Below are 19,708 nucleotides of genomic sequence, written 5' to 3'. Positions count from 1 at the left end.
CACCTGCATGGCTCCACCTGCACATGTGGCCCCATCTATCCAGCTGCTTGCATAGCCCCAGCCACCTCACCTACCCACAAGGCTCCCAACCACCTGAGTGGGCCCAGCAGAGAATGCAGCCCCAGCCACAGACATAGCTGCTGGCATTCCCCAGAAATGTTGAGTCTACCAAGAACTGCTGAGTCTACCCAGAACCAAAACTAACATATCCCACATAATGGGCAATATATAGCAAATCTAAAGGAGGGAGTCTCTCTCCTCAAAAGCCACCCCAGAGTAATAGAAGAAGCAACCACAAAATGACTAGACATCAACTTAGTGATACTATGAATATGAAAAACAAGAAAATATGACACCCACAAAAGAAATCTATAATTCTCAAATACCAGATCCCATATAACAGGAAACCCAAGATACATCTGAAAGGGAATTCTGAGTTACAGTCTTAAAGAAACTCATCAAGATACAAGAAGATTCAGTTAGACAATGCAATGAATGAGAAAATCAATACAGAACACAAAGGAGGAAATTTACAAAGAGATAAATACCATAAAAAAAGAATGTAGCAGAACTCTTGGGGCTGAAAGACTCATTCAGTGAACTAAAAACTACAATTGACAGCACAAGCAGCAGGCTAGAGCAAGTGGATGAAAGAATTTATGATCTTGAAAACAGTCTTCTTGAAATAACCAAAGCAGATGAAAAAATAAAAAAGAATTTAAAAAATGAAGAAAATCTAAGAGAGCTAGCAGACCACCTTAAGCACACAAACATCCAAATCATGGGTGTTCTAGAAGGGAAGGAGAAAGGAAAAGGTATTGAAAATATGTTCAATGAAATAATAGCAGAAAACTTCCCAGGTATTGATAGAGATATGGGCTTCCAGATCTAAAAGGCCCAAACATATTGAATCCAAAAAGGTCCTATCTGAGAAAAATTGTAGTCAAACTGTCAAAAGTCAAAGACAAAGAGAAAATCCTAAAAACTACAAGAGCAAAGTGTCAAGTCACATATAAGGGAGCCTCCATCAGACTAACAGCAGACTTCTTAGCAAAAACCCTACAGGCCAGAAGATAACGGGATTATATATTCATAGTACTAAAAGAAAAAAGTTATCAGCCAAGTATACTCTACCCAGCAAGGCTATCCTTCAGAAATGAAGGGGAAATAGTGTATTTCCCAGATAAGGAAAAGCTGCAGAAGTTCACCACATGACCAGCTCTACAAGTAATCCTAAAAGGAGCTCTGCACCTAGAACCCAATTAATGATAATCACCACCATGAATACACAAGAAAGAATAAACACCACTGGTAGAGCAGATATGCAAGTGAGAAAGAGAAAGAAACCATACCATACCACCACCACCACAACAACAACAAAACCAAAAAAAAAAAAAAAAACCAAAAAAACCAAGGAACATTGAAGACAAACAATGAAAGGGAAAGAAAGGGTCAAAAAATATTTAAATCAACAATAAGAAAAGCAATTAAATGTCAGGAACAAGACAATAACTTTCAATAACAACCTTAAATGTAAATGGATTAAATTCCATACTCAAAAGACACAGACTGACTGGATTTAAAAACTAGACCTGACTAAATGCTGTCTAGAAGTGACTCACCTCACCTGTAAATACACACAGACTAAACATGAAGAGATGGAAAAAGACATACCCTGAAAATAGAAACCAAAATGGAGCAGGAGTAGCTCTTATATTGGATGAAACAGACTTTAAACCAAAAACCACAAAAAGAGACAAAGACGGCCATTATGTAATGATAAAAGGATCTATCTATCAAGAAGACATAACAATCATAAATATATATGTACCCAACATTGGAGCACCCAGATATATAAAGCAAATATTATTAGAACTAAAGAAAGAGGTAGACCTGAATACATTAATAGCTGAGGACCTGAACACAACTCTCTCAGCACTGGACAGATTATCTAGGCAACACATCAGTAGAGAAATACGGAATTTAAACTACACTTTAGACCAATTGATCTTGGCAGATATCTACAGAACTTTTCATCCAACAACTACAGAATATATATTCTTCACATCAGCACATGGAACAGTCCCAGGACAGACCACCTGTTAGATCACAAATCTAGTTTCAACAAATTTTTAAAAATTGAAATAATTTAAAGTATCTTCTCAGACCACAAAATATTAAAACTAGAAATCAATAACAAGCAAAACTCTGGAAACCATACAAATACATGTAAGTTAAACAATGTGTTCCTGAATGATGTATGGGTCAAAGAAAAAATTAAACAGAAATAAAAAATAATAATTCTTGAAACTACTAAAAATAAAGACATATACCAAGACCTATGGGATACAGCAAAAGCAGTACTAAGGGGGAAGTTTGTTGCAATAAATGTTTACATCAAAAGAATAGAAAGATTTCAAATAAATAAACCTAACACTACATTTCAAAGAACTAGAAAGAGATGAACAATCCAATACCAAAGTTAGTAGACAGAAAGAAATAATTAAGATCTGAGCAGAACTAAATTAGTGCAGCCATTAAGGAGAACAGTATGGAGGGTCCTCAAACAACTATGGATAGAACTATCATATGATCCAGTAATCCCACTACTGGGTATGTAGCCAGAGGATTGGAAATCATCATGTTGAAGAGGTAGCTGCACTCCCATGTTTATCACAGCTGTATTTAAAACAGCTAGGCTGTGCAACCAACCTAAATGTCTATTGATGGATGACTGGATGAGGAAAATGTGATATATATACACAATGGAGTACTACTCAGCCATAAAAAAGATGAAATTCTGCCATTCGCAGCATCATGGATGAGCCTGGGGAAAATTATGCTAAGTGAAACAACTCTGGTGCAGAAAGAGAAATACCACATGTCCTCATTCATAAGTGGGAGCTGAACCTGTAAATAAACAAAAAAAGAATAAAGAGAGAGAGAGAAAGGAAGAAACAACAATTACAATAATATGTTGAACTCTGAGGAGAGAAAAGAACTGTTTTTACTAGAGGTGGAAAAGGAGAAGGGTGGGGAAGAGGGAAGGAGGCTAATGAGAAATTGGTTAATGGACACAAGGTATGACTACATATTGAAATGATGAATGAGCTAACTATCCTGATCTGACCATCACACACTGTACACGACTATTGAAAGTCAACTGTGTATTTCACATACATGTATAATAAATGATCATTTTTTTAAAAAGTGTAAATTCCATACTCAAAATTCCATACTCAAAAAATACAATGCAGAGATTTTAGCCTAACAAAACATATGGGAAAATAAACTGAAATATTCACTTTTACACAGCATAAACCCCGTGTTTGCACTGACACATAATCAGCATTGAACATCAAATTTCATTTGTACACAGATAGAAAGAAATCTCCAATCAATAAGAGAACTAGATTTCACCAAATATTTCCAAGCATAAACACTATATTTATTAAAAATAGAAAAGTGCACATAATGGAATTTTACTAATATTAATTGGCTTATATTATCAGGTCCATGAATAATAATGTTTCTAATAAACCAATATTAGAATAAAATCCCAAGCACGCCAATAAACCTGCTGCTGGAGTTATCTAATGTGTTTTATGCAAGAAGTATGTGCTACTAATTTCGATTCCGTTGATGCAGCAGATTGTTATAGTTTGAACAGTCGCATGTGATGCTACCCAATAGATAAGTGGGGCAGGTCAGCGTGTTAGGCTTTATCACTAATTAGCACTAAAAACGCACACTGCACACTGTAGCAGAGAAAAGACTTGACCTTGCTACATTAGACGTGTTGGAGGGAAGGCAAATGAAACTCTATTTTCAGAGACAGGAAGCCTATTATGCGGTAATCAAAAGGTACCACCTTTGGGAGACCCACATCCACCATCAAAACACAATGTATCAAGTCAATCCACAGTACAGTACCCCTAGAGAAACAGCTCCCACTCATTCAGAATCAATCCTCCCGCCCATTCTTCTCCCTAACCCTAAAAATCAAGCTAGATTACCTTTCTCGCAGTGACTTCCTGTGAATCCAGATGGGCAGACACATTTGTTAGGAGTCACACATGTTCCACCATATCTACAGCCCTCTTCACAGAATGCTGTTGCAAAGGAATGAAGGAGTTCTCTTAGATAAAATGCAATATAGAAATTTACGGTAAATAGTATAAACATTGAAACAATTCTTTCTTTGTTGCATATTTCTCTGTGTTGATATATTTAAGCATTTCCCTACACAAAAAGAAATAAATGCAGTAATACTTATTTCACTGGTTTACATGAGATCAATTGAAATAATAGACATGAAGTGTTTAGCACAAGGTTGGCATATGCTAAATGGTAGCTAGTATCAGCAGCTATTACTGTTGCTATTATTATTATTATTATTACTGACAAATTTAAAATGAAATAGGATAAATTGGTCCTAGCCTACTAGAAAAGGTAGGGTCAGGGTGAAGGTGAAGACTTTTCTAATGTTCACTATTTTCTAACCTACTTTTGTTCACTACCATCTTTCATGACAGTAACATTTTTTACATTTAAAAATTGGTTGTCAATATCATTTTTGATAACATAATACATTTAACTAACCCCCTACTTTTGAATATTTAAGCTGTTTCCAATATTTGATTAGTAAAAACAATGCCTTGTCTTTATAGCTGAAATGCTTAGCACACCCCAAGTTATTTCTTTAGGGAAAATTCTTCAATGTGGAAATGCCGGTTCAAAGGATATGGACTTTCTTAAGCATAGCAAAGTTATCCTAACTCCATCCCAGTGCTACCCTGCTAAGTCTTCCCAGACCAGGTTAGTTCACCTTATTACATACTTGCACAGCATAGCATAGCTGCATGCACCTCTCCATTGCAGTATTAAATACAATTGTAGATTTACATGCAATTGATTACCATCTCCTGCCTCATCCATTGGACTGTAAGACCCACAAGGACAAGCATCATAATTGTTTTTGCTCAACACCATATCCAAGCCTCAGTTTCTGATCACATAACAGATGCTCAAAAAAATTTGTTGAAGAGTTAATCTATATTTTGTGGGTTGTTCTGATAGGAAAACTCTTGGACTAACAAATCTGCAACACTTCCATCCAGAATAACTCATTATCCCTCCTTGCTGGATAACCAATAATTTAGTGTACTAAACCTGCAAAATTTCTCATTAATAAAGATGATTGCAACTGTTAACCCTGAGTGTCTTTGGTTCACATGAAAGCTAGATGAGCAAATGTTTAAAATTTTCAATTTTAGTTAGAAAATGTCACCCTGTAAAAATGTCGTGATTATATTTTGCCATCATCACATAATCAATATGAGTCTAACTTTCAAAAGTCACATGATAGGTTTTGGTAGTTGAGTGCGTGTCCAAGTACATAGAACTTCTCACAATATTGTCGTTTTCCACACCATTTCATATCCCTTGGATAATTTAACATTCTGTAGCTTCAGCAATTAATTGTGAATTTCTCTGTCTCTGGCAGAGGACAGTGAAATAGCATTTTCTGTTTCCAGCGTCTTAGTACATTTAGTCTATGCAAAAAGCATTTAGACAATATCTGCTTTGGTAAGTTTGGCACAAACACCAAAATATATAAAATATACATATACAGATGTATACAAAATCTCTTGCTCCAGAAATCACGCCTTGTGAGTTCTGGTGATTAACATTTCAAGTACGATTTTTAAAGTGTAGCTCAACATCAAAGTTAATAACATAACAGCAAAGTGTTTTTGTAAGCTAACAATAGCAGGTGGAAAACTGATAAGAAAGAGTTTCAAGTGGCAGCAAAAGAAGGCAGGGACATGGAAATAGCAGGCCCAGCTCAGGTTTCTTTAGTGCACAGTTGAAGCAGCACTTCACCTAAATCCTGCAGACCTCCTTAGGAGACTTGGTGGTGGTGTTCCACAGCAGATATACACTCTTAATTTATTCAGTCCTTCAATAGAAATGATAATAAAAGGTATTGTGAGAAGATCATGGAAGTTTTTGATGTTCTAAGAATGTACAGATGTCATAAAAAATAGGGTACCATGAGGATAAAATGTCTTAACATTTATAAAGAACTTAAAATAATGTTTGGCACACAGTGCGTAAAGTGTTATGTTAAATAAAATTAATTGACAACAGTATCATTATGACAGCAAAGCATGATCCAGAAACAAATTGTCCAATATGCAGACAATATATAAGGTATCTGGCATCATCAAGATGGGTTTCAGGCATCCTTTTTTATTTATACTTGACTTAGTTTCTAATAAAGGTAGTATTAGCCCTTATATGGAACTATCTGATAGAGGTATTGTCTCAGTGACAAAAATAATGAAACTGAGGCTCAGAAATCAAGTGTCCTGTCTAAGATTGCGTAGGTAGTAGGTGGCAGAGCCAAGATTCAAAGACATCTTTGCCTTCAAAATCTTCTCTCTTCTTTCTATGTTACAGTGCAGGTTTATCTACAATGTGTTATTCACAGGGGCAGGTTTATTATTTTTTGAATAGTTCCATAAGGGCTAAGAGAACTTACTAAAAATTAAAATTTTTAAAAATAATGCCCAAATTGCACATGTTGCATTAAAGAATGGAGTAGAGAGCTGTTCACGTTCATGTACCTTTATTTAGTCTCTATTTTTTTCTGAGACTAGTCACATTTCTCCCAATTATTTCTCCCAGTTAGGCACACATTATCTTTAAATGGAATTTATCTGCCATAACCAAGAAATTCATTGCCTATTTGAACCTTAGAAAATATGACAAAGTAATTTCAAAAAACAAAAGCAAATAAGGGACATGTCATACAAATCTTAAACTACTTTGGGAAAATTAAGATTAATTCAAGTTTTCTTTGAATATCTCATACAATATCAAAATACACTGTTGCATCCTAGTCTAAAGATTGCATATGGATTATTCATATCTGGATAGGCTCTTCTTGATTGACTATGAACCCAACATTTCAAAGAGAAGGACCCATAATTTGCACAGTATTACTTAGTTGATGGCAGAATCAAAACAAGAAGCTGGGTCACCACAGCATTCTCCTGTAGTTTATGAAGAAATGGGCTCATAGAAATTATATGGTCCAAATCCTTGCTCTATATTTATTAGCTCTGTGACCTGCAGAAAATCATTCCACCCCTCTGTTCCTCAGTTTTTTCCAGAGCAAAGTAGTAATAATAATAATGGTAACACACATTCAGTGAGGGGTAAATTAAATTACCAACATAAACTACACATCACAGAGCACAACAAGTGGAATGTGCTCAAGTTCAGGACATGATTATTGCTGTTTATCTCCAGGACTCTGCTTTTCCAGCTAACAATCCTATTATGAACCAGTTTCTGTTCTAGATTCTGAAGATACAGCAGTAAGACAGAAAAGATTCCTGTGCTGTACAGTTTATTCTTTAGTGAGGGCTCATTGTCACTCCTTGCTTGGCTTGGTGACCTTCATAGTCCCATGTATTCTGCAGTGGAACCTGGAATCAGAGCTCCTTTGCAAACTCAGAGAAACTCAATCGCCATTGGTATGTGACTTAATATGTTGCTTCTCTGTCGACCACTATCCATATTTGGAAGCATGACATAGATTGTAGATATACAACGAGATTACAAACCTTGGTCTGTCATTACAGTGCCATTTGTTATTAACTTACTGCCCTAGAGGAGATGTTACATTGGATCAACTCTAAAATGGTATGATTCTATTTTTGAAAGGATTCTTCTCATTGTGCAAGAAAATAAAATCACAAAACTGAAAGTTGAGAGAGATTTAATCCACAGAAAGATTACTTTTTATATTAAAAAATTCTCAGCATGTGAAATAAAACTTGGGCATTAAGCAGAACAAAATTAGAAGGTGGGTTTGCTGATGCCAGGTTTTTGGATGCCCTGTATCATCACCATGTGCTCAATTTGACAAAAATTGTTTTACACTAATAAAAAGTAATAGCCCTTCACATTCTAAACACTTTTCATGATCCTCTTAAAGTTTACCGGCATGTATTTAGTTCCTAGGGACACCCTAAACTCTTTGCCAAAATAAGTAAGCATACAGGTTTCAGCACCATCTGTTAGAAGGAAACTTTTTTCCTGCCTCCTTGTTTCCTTAAGGAAGCATTTTCCTTAAGCTCGTTTCTGACATCTCTCTGCCCACTTTGCTCATTCCACCCTAGAGAGATAGCGGGATTTGTTTTATTGGTAAACTTGGGAAAGATGTTTATCAGGATGATGCTTCTCAGGTGGGAGAAGAAGGAGGGTGGGCTGGGAAGTGCCACATGATAAGAAGTAGGTGTTTGTTATATTTCTAGCTTTATTGTGGGTAGTGTCTTACTAGGTGTGAATTACATTGTTAAAAATAACTATCAATTTATTTAAATAAATAAAAGCTGACCACCATGGGCAATGGTTACAAGGTGTCATCAACCAAGGATTATAATTAATTTGATTATGTGTACCTAAAATTAATTTGATTATGGGGACAAGTTCCTTAAAATCTGCTCATGGTCAGCATAGCACCATGTCCACCAGCTTCTCTCTTCGGAGTGAGCTGCCTTCAGTCAGTATCAGTTTTCCTTACTTCTATTAAATTTGGCCTAAACCAGCCTCCATACCTATGTGATAAAAGTTCACCCAAAGGGGATTCTGTATATAGTGAAGTCCAACCTAGCTTGACGTGCAAACTTAAGAGTATACCATTGTAACCAAGCAACTGAGTTTCAGCCAATCCCAGGCTGAGGGCTGCCAAATTATACATAATGAAGGCAAATGAGGAACCCACCAATTGTGTGATTTCTGCAGGTTATTTCCTGATTTCTGGTTATAAATATAGCTTAGCACATGGGGGTGGGGACATTCTGAATGATCTTTGGTCTGGAAGGCTGCCCATTTCTAGAACCTATTTGTTCCTTAAGTAAATTTGTTAAATTAACTGGTCTCAGGTTTTTCTTCACTTCCTTGATGGTACTTTCCTCCCTCGGACCTGGTGGATAAATTGACCTCCTTGTTCTGCTGTCATTATTAGCAAACCAGCTTGGTTTACAGACTTGAACTCATGTTCTTCTACACAGCTCTATTAATAATTAAGGTGATTTCAAAACCTCCACACTTGCTTTTTGGTTTATTCCTCACCGTGTTTAGAACACTACATTTATCAAAGGCCCCTCAAACATTTTTGGTTGTCTCAAGTAGGCAGAGGTGAGGGGTAGTGTGCTATGTCTCTTGGTGAGCAGAGGCCAAGAATGTTTCTAAACATCCTACAATGCACAGAACAGCAAAGAATTATCTCGTCTAAAATGGCAATAGTGATGAGGTGGAGAAACTCTGCTCCAACTTTAGACAATTAAGTTCACAAGTGTCTCCAGGAGCAAAATTATATTAATTTAATCCCATTTTCCATTTCCCTTCTCTCAACCTCTCCCAAGAAACCAGTTTAAAATATAGAGAAAAGATGAGTGAAAATAAATCAGATGGCTAGTCTAAAATACCAAACATCCTGATGTCTACAATTCTTGATTTTCATATCATTCTAGTCTCAAGCACACAGTATATCACATAGTTTAATGTTTAGTTATCTACTTCAAAAATCACCTTCAACACTATCACTAATCAAAGGTGTTTATATCAGCAGCTCCAGCAACCTTTTCCATTCTCCTTTCAACAGTAATAGTAATAATTATAACAAAACCAATGCAAATGATAAATTCTTATTTATCATTTGGAAACTTATTAAATGCCAGGCACTGTGGTAAGAGCCTTACAGTAATAATTCCATTTCCTCCTTACTGTAGCATTATGCATTAGTCATTGTTAGAAGAGAAGCTGGCTTAGAGAAGTTAAGCAAGTTATCAAAGGCTGTACTGCTATTAAGCGTCATCCTGTGTTTCGAGCCCACAGTCTTAACCCACATCACTAAGCTGTCTCTGAGACCTACAAAGTGCAGATAATGTGCTGGGTGCTGAGAAGTCTACAACTAGTCATGAAAATTTTCCCCATCCCCAAAAGCTCACAGTTAGGTCACAGAAAGTGGAACGTATAAAACCAAGCATAATAAAATATGATAAAGGCTACAGTAGCGGCACGAACAAAATACTGAGAGAACATGAAGAGTACATGATTAATTGTGCCCGGTGGACTGGGGCAAAGCTTCACAATACAGCTGGCATTTGAGTTGGGCCTGGAAGAATGAATGGGATTTTTGCCAGGTGGAGAAGTGCAGAAAAAGGGACATTTGGGGTTAAGGTTTTATCCTGAGGAAAGGTACTGCATAGAAGACGAATATGAACAGGTGTTTATAACTCACATCCTGATATAGAGGATGAACTAAATAGGAAAGGCACAGGAAAAGGGTAAATATACTGCATTTTTGTGTATTTTGGGGCAGCCAGCCCATATTCTTCTCTAACTAAACTGTGAGTTTCTTAGGGGCCAGGATCATGTTTTATGCAACCCTGAATTCTTCTACATCATCTTGAACTTGGGTGATACTAAACCCATATTTGTTTATAGAGAAAATTTATTAGATAATAAAAAATAAAATTTTTGAGAAAATAATCTTAAAATGCACAGTACAGCCCCACAACAGAGAATCACCTAGTCCAAAATATAAACAGTGCTAAAGTTGAGAAAAAAAAGTGAAGCCCAACCTTTACTTAGTCTTTTAACAAATACTTATTGAACACTCCCTCTGTACCACATTTATTCTGTGAACCAGGGCTGCAGTAGTCAAAAGTACAGATAAAAACAATTTCAACTTATGAGTTTATATTCTAGTAGTAGAAGATATAAGATAAACAAAATAATTGTGTGGCATAATGTGTTAGATTATGGCAAGTGATATGGAGGGGGAAGAAAGCAGAGCAGGAGTATGAGAAATGCATTGGTGGGTAGGGTTGCAATTAAGTAGTGTGGCATAGAAGGCAGATCACTGAGAAAAGATTTTGTGTTTGTATTTTGCAGTTGAATAGAGATCAAAAGAGGAGAAATCATGCAATTATCAAGCAGAAGAGTGTTCCAGACAAAGGTGACATTAAGTGCAAAGGCCCTGAGGAGTAAAGAGCACAGATCATGCAGTGTCTTAGAGATCCTAGCAATACTGCCTGTGCAATGTCAAAAGGAGGTAGAGAGAAGAAAGGGGTAGTTTTGCCCATAAGGTCAAGAAATGCTCCACAAAAGTACTGACGCTGAATTTGGAAACATTTTTATAAGTTTGTAATCTGCGGAATGCAGGATTAGAAGAATCATATAAGAGGAAGAGAAATTCAATGAGAGATTGCTAAAAATTTGAAAGTGAGGAATATTCAATCTTAACGTGTGGTTAATTACAACATATTACCCAAACAACCCAAGTATCTCAGTAATTCTTCCATATAGCCTTTGGCTTAGTAAGAGCGTGATACTGGAAGCAGATCTACTTTCTAGTCCTTATTCCACACTTTATTGGCTGAATGATTTTGGTAAATTGCTTAATCTCCATGAGCATCAATTCCTTATCTGTACAATCAGGTCAATAAATGAGACAGTGCATGTAAAACACCTGGCATAGTGCCCACACATAGTAAATGCTCAATAAAGCATAACTTCGTAAATCCACCAGTTTCTTTTTGTCTATATTGATTAATATAACACAGCACTCTCTTCTCAAATATCTAAACTCTTTACAGTCTGCATCCTACTGATCTGTGCATAAATCAATACCAGGGTTTGAGAGCTTGTTGAGCACTGGAATTAACAGCAAAGAAGACAAAGAGGGATTAAGACAAAAACCTAAGAGGAACAGAAAATCAGATGATGTTCACATTTCAAAAAGCGAATTAATTCAGGACTCCCTACAAAACTAAGGCAACATCAAATTATATCTTTGCAATGAAAATCTGAAAGCAATTCAGTATATGGTGTTCAGCATTTAGAGAAGAGCTAAGAAGTGGGAGCCTGGAAGTGCTATCTATGAAAATCAGTTGAGGAGAAAGCTCTGGGTGAGGAGGTCAGAAGGTTTTGTATTGCACTGCCATGTCAAAGCCAATGCTTATAGCAAACCTGCAGGTCACAGTCTAGTGACTTATAAAGGAATAAATTCCAGCAAACTCTCCCACGTAAAACCATTCTGCAATTTTATATAACTACATGGAATTAGATGCTAACTCTGAATAAAATACAAATCCAAGCTGCAGTGATAGGAGCTGGGTAACTTGGGTGGACCAGAATTCTTGAGAGGGCTTTTCCATTTCCCACCTTCATCTTGAAACCTGAACCATGCTTCAGATTTGTAAAGCCTGTTGTGCTTTTGTTTAAAAAGTGCTTCACAACAATCTTAAAAGGTAGTTTGTAATAGTATCTTCATTATGAAGATGGTGAAACTGAGAGGAGAGAAGTTGGATGGCTTGTCTGAGAGAAAGTTAGTTATGAGGCTGAGACTAAGAATTCCAGGCTCTGGGATTCTGCCATGTCCAGGATTCAGCCCATGACATTGAGTGCCTGAGAAGTGATGTCACCTTCACCCAATGGGAGAAAACTGGTCTGAGGTTTCAAAGAAGTGAGCAAGGAAGGAGGGAAGAGTAGAGACAAGGCGGGGGTGGCGGGAGAGGTAGCAGAGAGAAAGAAGAAAGGAGAAAAAAGTGGAGTAAAGAAAAAAATCACCTTAGCCACCATATCCTGCAGCAAACACTGCCTCTATCCCCACCTCTACCCTTTCAAATACATAACACATTTAGAGACTTAGACTTTCAGAGAATAAGCTCCTGGACCCGGGCAGCCTGGCTGTAAATCTCAGGTTTGCCATTTTCCAGCTGTGTGACATGGGCTAATCTATAGATCTCTGCAAGCTGTATTTTCCTCATGGCAAAATGGGCAGTAAAAACCACACCTTCTTTATATGGTTGTTGCAAGGAATAACCTAACTACAGGTAGAGTGTTTAATTTCAGGTGCTCAAAAGATATAAGTTATCACTGACACTATTATTACTATTAGTTAGATACATACATGTGAGGAAATCTATCTGGAGAAGAAATACACTCATGGGGGAACTAAAGGTAAATGAAACCCTAATTTATAAGGTTATCAGGCTATCATTTGTATTTTGTTGAAAGTCTACTATTTTTCAATTCCATGTTTGAAAGTCCCAACCAAGGAATTTAGTGCTAGAATTATTAATTATCATGTTGTAGAATAGAAAGAACTCTAAAGAGTTCTGCTCGCTGTAGGATTCAAAAACGTATATTTGATGTTTCTTCGGCTGCCTTCAAAGTCAAAATCCGGGGTCCTCTAAAGTGAACATGTCTGATTAATGTCTGCTTTCATGTTACACTCACCTGTGGGGCCTCAATCCTTCACCACTGCCAGGTTATCTGTCTTTCTAGATGTTTAGCTATATCTAATCTACAACATTGGCTGCCCTCATTCTTGTGCTGATGTTATTTTTGAAAGGTTTAAGCTCAAATCCCTCAAAATGTATTTCTAATTTGTAGGCAGCATGGTGGAGGCAAAAGAGCACAGTCCACGGGAACAGACAAACCTGGATTTACTCACTAGCTGCTTGACCTTCAGCAAGTCACTCACCTTCTCTGAGCCTCAGTTGTTCCACTTATGAAATGAAGACATGAACAACTCTTCTTCAAGTTGGGTTGAAGGTTAAATGACAAGATAAATATAACCATAAATAGCACTGTGCCTAATACATCACCTCCCTTTTCAGATTTATGCCTTGCTGCTTTTAACCAGCATCCAATTCTATGGCCTTATTTAACCAAGTGAAGTTCCCCTCACATGCTGAGCTTGCTTTTTATCCATCTGTTTAGCCCACATAGTACTGACCAGGAAGGTATTAAGCAAGATACTTTGGCTGACTATTTCCTGAGGGTACTATAAAGAAGTTCTCGTGATATCTTTCTTTCTGCCCAGCTGGGGAGCTGTTCCCAACTCAGACTCAGCTGGAAGGGAATCCACTCATGTAGAGATCTTTAAAATGCCTCTCCCATATCCACAGTGTACAGAGAATGTTGAATTTGGTCAGTGCATGATGATCCCAGCAAAGAATAAAAAAGGATAGTCACAGATACCCAGGTCAGAGGGACAAAAAGAAGCAGCATCTCACAGCCCAGCCAGTGTTTGCAGAGTACTCAAGAGAAAAGCAAAACCTCCCATAGGAATCATTTGATAACATTTTGACCTCAAGGACTACATTCTTTCCTTGTGTAAGGGTAAGAAGTAAAAATTAGAGATAAGGACTCTCAGGTAAGAAAATTACTTTACAATAGAAAGTAGTCTGTAAGGGATAAGAACATCATTGAATAGGATCCGAAATGGATCAAACCTATTATTAAAGCCACACTCATTAAAGGCCATACCCAATTTTTTATTTGTTCATTTATGTGTGTGTATGTGTGTGAGAGAAGAAATGTGGGATTCATATCAGAACCCACTGCAGGACTTAGTAATCTGTTTTCTGTAATATTGCACTTAAAATTTATTTAGTTATTTTGTTTGTTTGTTTGTTTTTAGTAAATCAGAAGTTGAGCAATTCTCATCAAACATTTTTTATTTATTTTATAAAATTCTTGTAAAAAAAAAATCTTCTAAGTATTATTCATCTGTTCATCAAAAACTATCAATTAAAATCTTACTATGCACCAAGCACTGTCCTAAGTCTTTAATGTACAACAATGCCAGAGCAGAATATGTCCCTGATCTTATGCAGCTTATCCTTTAGGAAAGGGAAAATATAAAGTAAACAAAAATACAAAAATCCAGATGATAGTAGGTGCTATGGGATAAACTGAGCAGGGTAAAGGAGATCGGAAGTGTTGGGAAAAGGGTTACTATTTATTTAAGGTGGCCATGGAAGAACTAATAAATTGACATTTGAGCAGAAACCTTAAGACAGAGAGGGAGCAGGCTAGACAGTTATTGGGGTGATGTTTCAAGCAAAGGGAATATCTTAATGCAAAGGCCCAGATATAGAACCATACCTAGTGTGTCCGGGAATTGCAAAGAGGCCAAGTGAGTCAGGGCCTGAGTTACAGAAGATGGCAACAGAAAGTTCATGGAGTGTCAGTTCTCCCAGGGCCTTCAGGATATTTAAGAATTCAAGAGTTTTGCTCCAAATTCAATAAAACACCTATATTAACCATTTTTCTGTCACTGACAACAGAATATCTGAAACTGAGTAATTTATGAAAAAATGAAATTTATTTCTTACAGTTTTGGAAGCTGGGATGTCCAAGGTCAAGAGCGCATCTGGTGAGGGCCTTCTTTTTGGTGGGAACTCTACAGAGTCAGGTTGTGGCACAGGCAATCACATCATGAAGGCTGGGCAAGAGTATGCCAACATGCTCATTTGCTCTCCTTATAAAGACCCTAGTGTCACTCCCAGAATAACCATTCCTCCACTAACCCATTAATCCATGAGTTGATTCATCCATTCATGAGTGCACAGACATCATGGTCCAATCATCTCTTAAAGGCCCAACCTTTCAAATATCATATTGGGAATTAAGCTCCAACATGAGCTTGAGGGGACATTCAAACACAGCAGAACCACTGGAAGGTGTTGTGTCAGAGTGACATAATGTCACTTAGGTTTCAACAGGATCTCTTTGACAGCTATGTTGAGAAAAACAGAACATGGGGTGGGACAAGCAATGGTGAAGGCAGACAGATAAGTTAAAAGCTATTATAACAACTCAGGTGAGAAAGTGATGGTCCCCTCAGCCAGTGTGATAGTGTGATAGAAGTGGAGGTGTGAGAGAAGGCAAGGATTCCTCCAATAATCTATGATATGTGGACCAGGTAGACCACATAGTAGAGGCAAGATCTTTGTTCACAGTAGACAAAACTCTGCGAGCGGCTTATCCCTTGAGTTCCTCCTACAGAATTAGGAATTTAGTATTTTTGTTGATGTTGTTGTTACTGTCAATAATATGGACTACATGTACATGTATTTTCTCTTTCTGGAATTCTTTTCCCTGTTCGTAAATTGGGTAATGAACTCCTACTTGGCCTCCAAATCTCAGCTTTAATGTCCTCTGACATTTTACCCCTGATGACCTTCTCCCATCCCAAGCCTCCAGTCTTGGTTATAACAAATTACCACAGGCTCAGTGACTTAAAACAACCACAATTTTTTCCCTCACAATCTGAAATCAAAGTGTTGGTTTGGCTGAATTTTTTTTTTTTTTTTTTTTTTTTTTTTGAGGCTCTGAGGGAGAATCTGTTCCATGCCTCTCACCTAGCTTCTGGTGGCTACCAGCAATTCCTGGCATTCCTTGTCTTGTAGCTTCATAACTTCAATCTCTGCCTTCATCTTCATATGGCCTTCCCCAGAATATCTCTGGGTCAAATATACCTCTAATTTTTCTTATGACACCAGTAATTAGATATGGACCGATGCTAAATACAGGATGATATCACCTCAAGAACCTTAACTATATCAGCAAAGACCCTATTTCCAAATAAAGTCACATTCACTGGTACTAGGGGTTAGGACTCGAACAAACCATTTTACACCCACTATTAAATCTGCTACAGGGCCCCTTTTTTTCCTCCAGATTATTTTTGTCTCATATGATGATTAATTTTAGGTGTCAACTTGACTAGATTAAGGAATACCTAGAAACCTGGTAAAGCATTATTTTTGGATGTGTCTGTGAGGGTATTTCCAGAGGAGATTTGCATGTGAGCCTGAGCAGACTAGGTGGGAAAGTACCTCCCTCAATACCGGCAGGCACCATCCAATCTGCAGGGAGCTTAGAGAGAATGAAAACAGAGGAAAAGGCAAATCTCTATCTGCTGGAGCTGGGATAAACCCTTCTCCCTTCTCCATGGACATCAGAACTCAAGACTCTTCACTCGTTGGGTTCCAGAATTCACACCAGTGGCACCCTGGCTCTCAGGCTTTTGTCATCAAAGAGAGAATCACATCATTGATTTCCCTGGTTCTGAGGCTTTTGAACTTGGACTGAACCATGTTACCAGCATCCAGTTTGCATACGCCTATTGTGGGACTTCTCAGCATTTATAATCGCATGAGCTAATTCCCCCAATAAATTACCTCTCATATACCTATAAACATATCCTATTGGCTCTGTCTCTCTGGAGAACCCTGATTAATACAGATTTTGGTACCTGGAGTGGCTCTAGAGAAACAGAATTTTGAAGATAAATTTCATCAATTGGTTTCAGGGCTTAAGAGCCCAAAATGCTAGCAGATTGACTTCCTTTTTTTTTTTTTTTTGACAGTTTTTTTATTGAAAGATAATTGATTATATATACTTGTGGGGTACAAAATTGAATATCAATACATGAGCATAATATGTGGTGATCAAATCAGGGTAATTAGTAGACCCGTATTTACAAAATGTAATCAATCTTTGTGACCCTTAACTAGTTTCTCGCCAACCCCCTTCCCGTTCCTCCTTTCCCATCTCTAATAACCACAGTTCTGTTCTCTCCCTTTTATTATTTTTGAAGGTTTAGCGTATTACTGTGACTTTCTTTCTTTCTTTCTTTCTTTCTTTCTTTCTTTCTTTCTTTCTTTCTTTCTTTCTTTCTTTCTTTCTTTCTTTCTTTCTTTCTTTCTCTCTCTCTCTCTCTTCTTTTCTTTTCTTTCTTTTTCTTAGCTCCCTCTTATGAGTGAGGACATACAGTTTTTCTCTTTCTGCACCTGACTTATTTCACTTAACATAATTTTCTCCAAGCTCATCCATGTTGCTGCGAATGGCAGGATTTGGGGGGTATTTTATGGCACAGTAATATTCCATTGAGTATATATGCCACATTTTTCTTATCCAGTCATCTGTCAATGGACATTTAGGTTGATTCCAACTCTTGGCTATTGTAATAAAAAAGTAATAAACACAGGAATGCAGGTATTCGTTTGACATGGTGATTTCCATTCCTTTAGGTATATACTCAGCAATGGGACTGCTAGGTCATATGGCAGTTCTACCTGTAGTTGTCTGAAAAGTCTCCATACTGTTTTCCATAATGGGTGCACTAATTTACAGTCCCACCAACAGTGTAGGAGCGTTCCCTTTTCTCTACATCCTTGACAGCATTTGTCATTCTCTTTCTTTTCGATAATATACAGTCTAACTAAAGTGAGATGATATCTCAATGTAGTTTTGATTTTCATTTCCCTAATGCTCAGTGATGTTGAGCATTTTTTCATGTACCTGTTGGCCTTCTGTATATCTTCATATGAGAAATGTCTATTCAGCTCCTTTGTGCATGCTTTAATTGGGTTACCTATTTTCTTATTGTTGAATTGTTTGAGTTCTTTGTATATTCTGGATATTAATCCCTTGTCAGATGCATAGTTCGCAGATATTTTCTTCCACTTTTTAGGTTGTCTTTTCACTCTGTTAATTGCTTCTTTTGCTGTGCAGAAGCTTTTTACTTTAATATAATCCCATTTGTTTGTTTTTACTCTTGTTACCTGTGCTTTTGGGGTCATATTCATGAAGTCTTTGCCCAGTCCTACTTCCTGAAGTGCTTCCCCTATGTTTTCTTTTAGGAATTTTATAGTTTTGGGTCTTATATTTAAGTCTTTAATCCATTTTGAGTTGAGTTTGGTATATGGTGAGAAATACAGGTCTAGTTTCATTTTTCTACATATGGATTTCCAGTTTTCCCAGCCCATTTGTTGAAGAGGCAGTCTTTTCCCAAATATATATTCTTGTTGTCTTTGTCAAAGATCAGTTGGCTATAAGTATGTGGGTTGATTTCTGGGTTCTCTATTTTGTTCCATTGGTCTGAGTGTCTGTTTTTATGCCAGTACCATGCTGTTTTGGTTACTATAGCTTTGTAGTATAGTTTGAAGTCAGGGTGTGTTATGTCTCTGGCTTTACTTTTTTTGCTCAAGATTGCTTTGGCTATTTGTGGTCTTTTGTTGTTCCATATAAATATTAGAATTATTTTTCTTTTCTTTTTCTATTTCTATGAAGAATGTCATTGGTATTTTGATGGGTATTGCATTGAACCTGTAGATTATTTTGGGTAGGATGGACATTTTCACTATGTTAATTCTTCCAATCCAAGAACATGAAATGTCTTTCCATGCTTTTGTGTCCTCTTTAATTTCTTTAATATGATTATCTCATAGATGCAGAAAAAGTGTTTGAAAAAATTCAACATCCCTTCATGATAAAGACTCTTAGCAAATTACATATAGAAGGAAAGTATCTCAGCATAATAAAATCCATGTATGACAAACCCACTGCCAATGTCAATTCTGAATATGGAAAAGCTGAGAGCTTTTCCCATAAGGACAGGAACAAGACAAGGATGCCCGCTATCACCACTCTTATTTAACATAGTATTGGAAGTACTAGCCAGAACAAACAGGCAAGGGAAAGAAATAAAGGCCATCCAGATAGGAAAAGAGAAAGTCAAGCTGTCCCTGTTTGCAGATAACATGATCCTATCTATAGGAAAACCTAAAGAATCTACCAAAAAACTCTCAGAGCTGATAAATGATTCCAGCAAAGTTGCAGGATATAAAGTCAACACACAAAATCAGTAGTGTTTTTCTACTCCAATAACAAACTAGGAGAAAAAGAAATCAAGAAAGCAAGCCCATTTGAAATAGTCACCCCCAAAAATGAAATACCTAGGAATCAATTTAACCAAGGAGTAGAAAGATCTCCACAGTGAGAACTACAAACAACTGCTGAAAGAAATCAAAGAGGGCACAAA

General features: G+C 37.0%; 1 protein-coding gene across 3 annotated transcripts in view; it reads right to left on the bottom strand.

Annotated features, from left to right (window-relative positions):
• The window catches only part of NELL1 (neural EGFL like 1), an 879,285-nt gene that overhangs the window by 181,717 nt on the left and 677,860 nt on the right, over positions 1-19,708 (bottom strand). For all 3 annotated transcript variants that reach the window (XM_063094110.1, XM_063094111.1, XM_063094112.1), the window contains one exon: positions 4,017-4,112. In XM_063094110.1, the coding sequence (XP_062950180.1) occupies positions 4,017-4,112 (96 nt within the window). The remainder of the gene's footprint in view (positions 1-4,016; positions 4,113-19,708) is intronic.

This window comes from Cynocephalus volans, chromosome 4 (genome assembly GCF_027409185.1).
Source record: "Cynocephalus volans isolate mCynVol1 chromosome 4, mCynVol1.pri, whole genome shotgun sequence".
Classification (NCBI taxonomy): Eukaryota; Metazoa; Chordata; class Mammalia; order Dermoptera; family Cynocephalidae; genus Cynocephalus; species Cynocephalus volans.
This window is presented reverse-complemented; position numbering and strand designations above follow the sequence as displayed.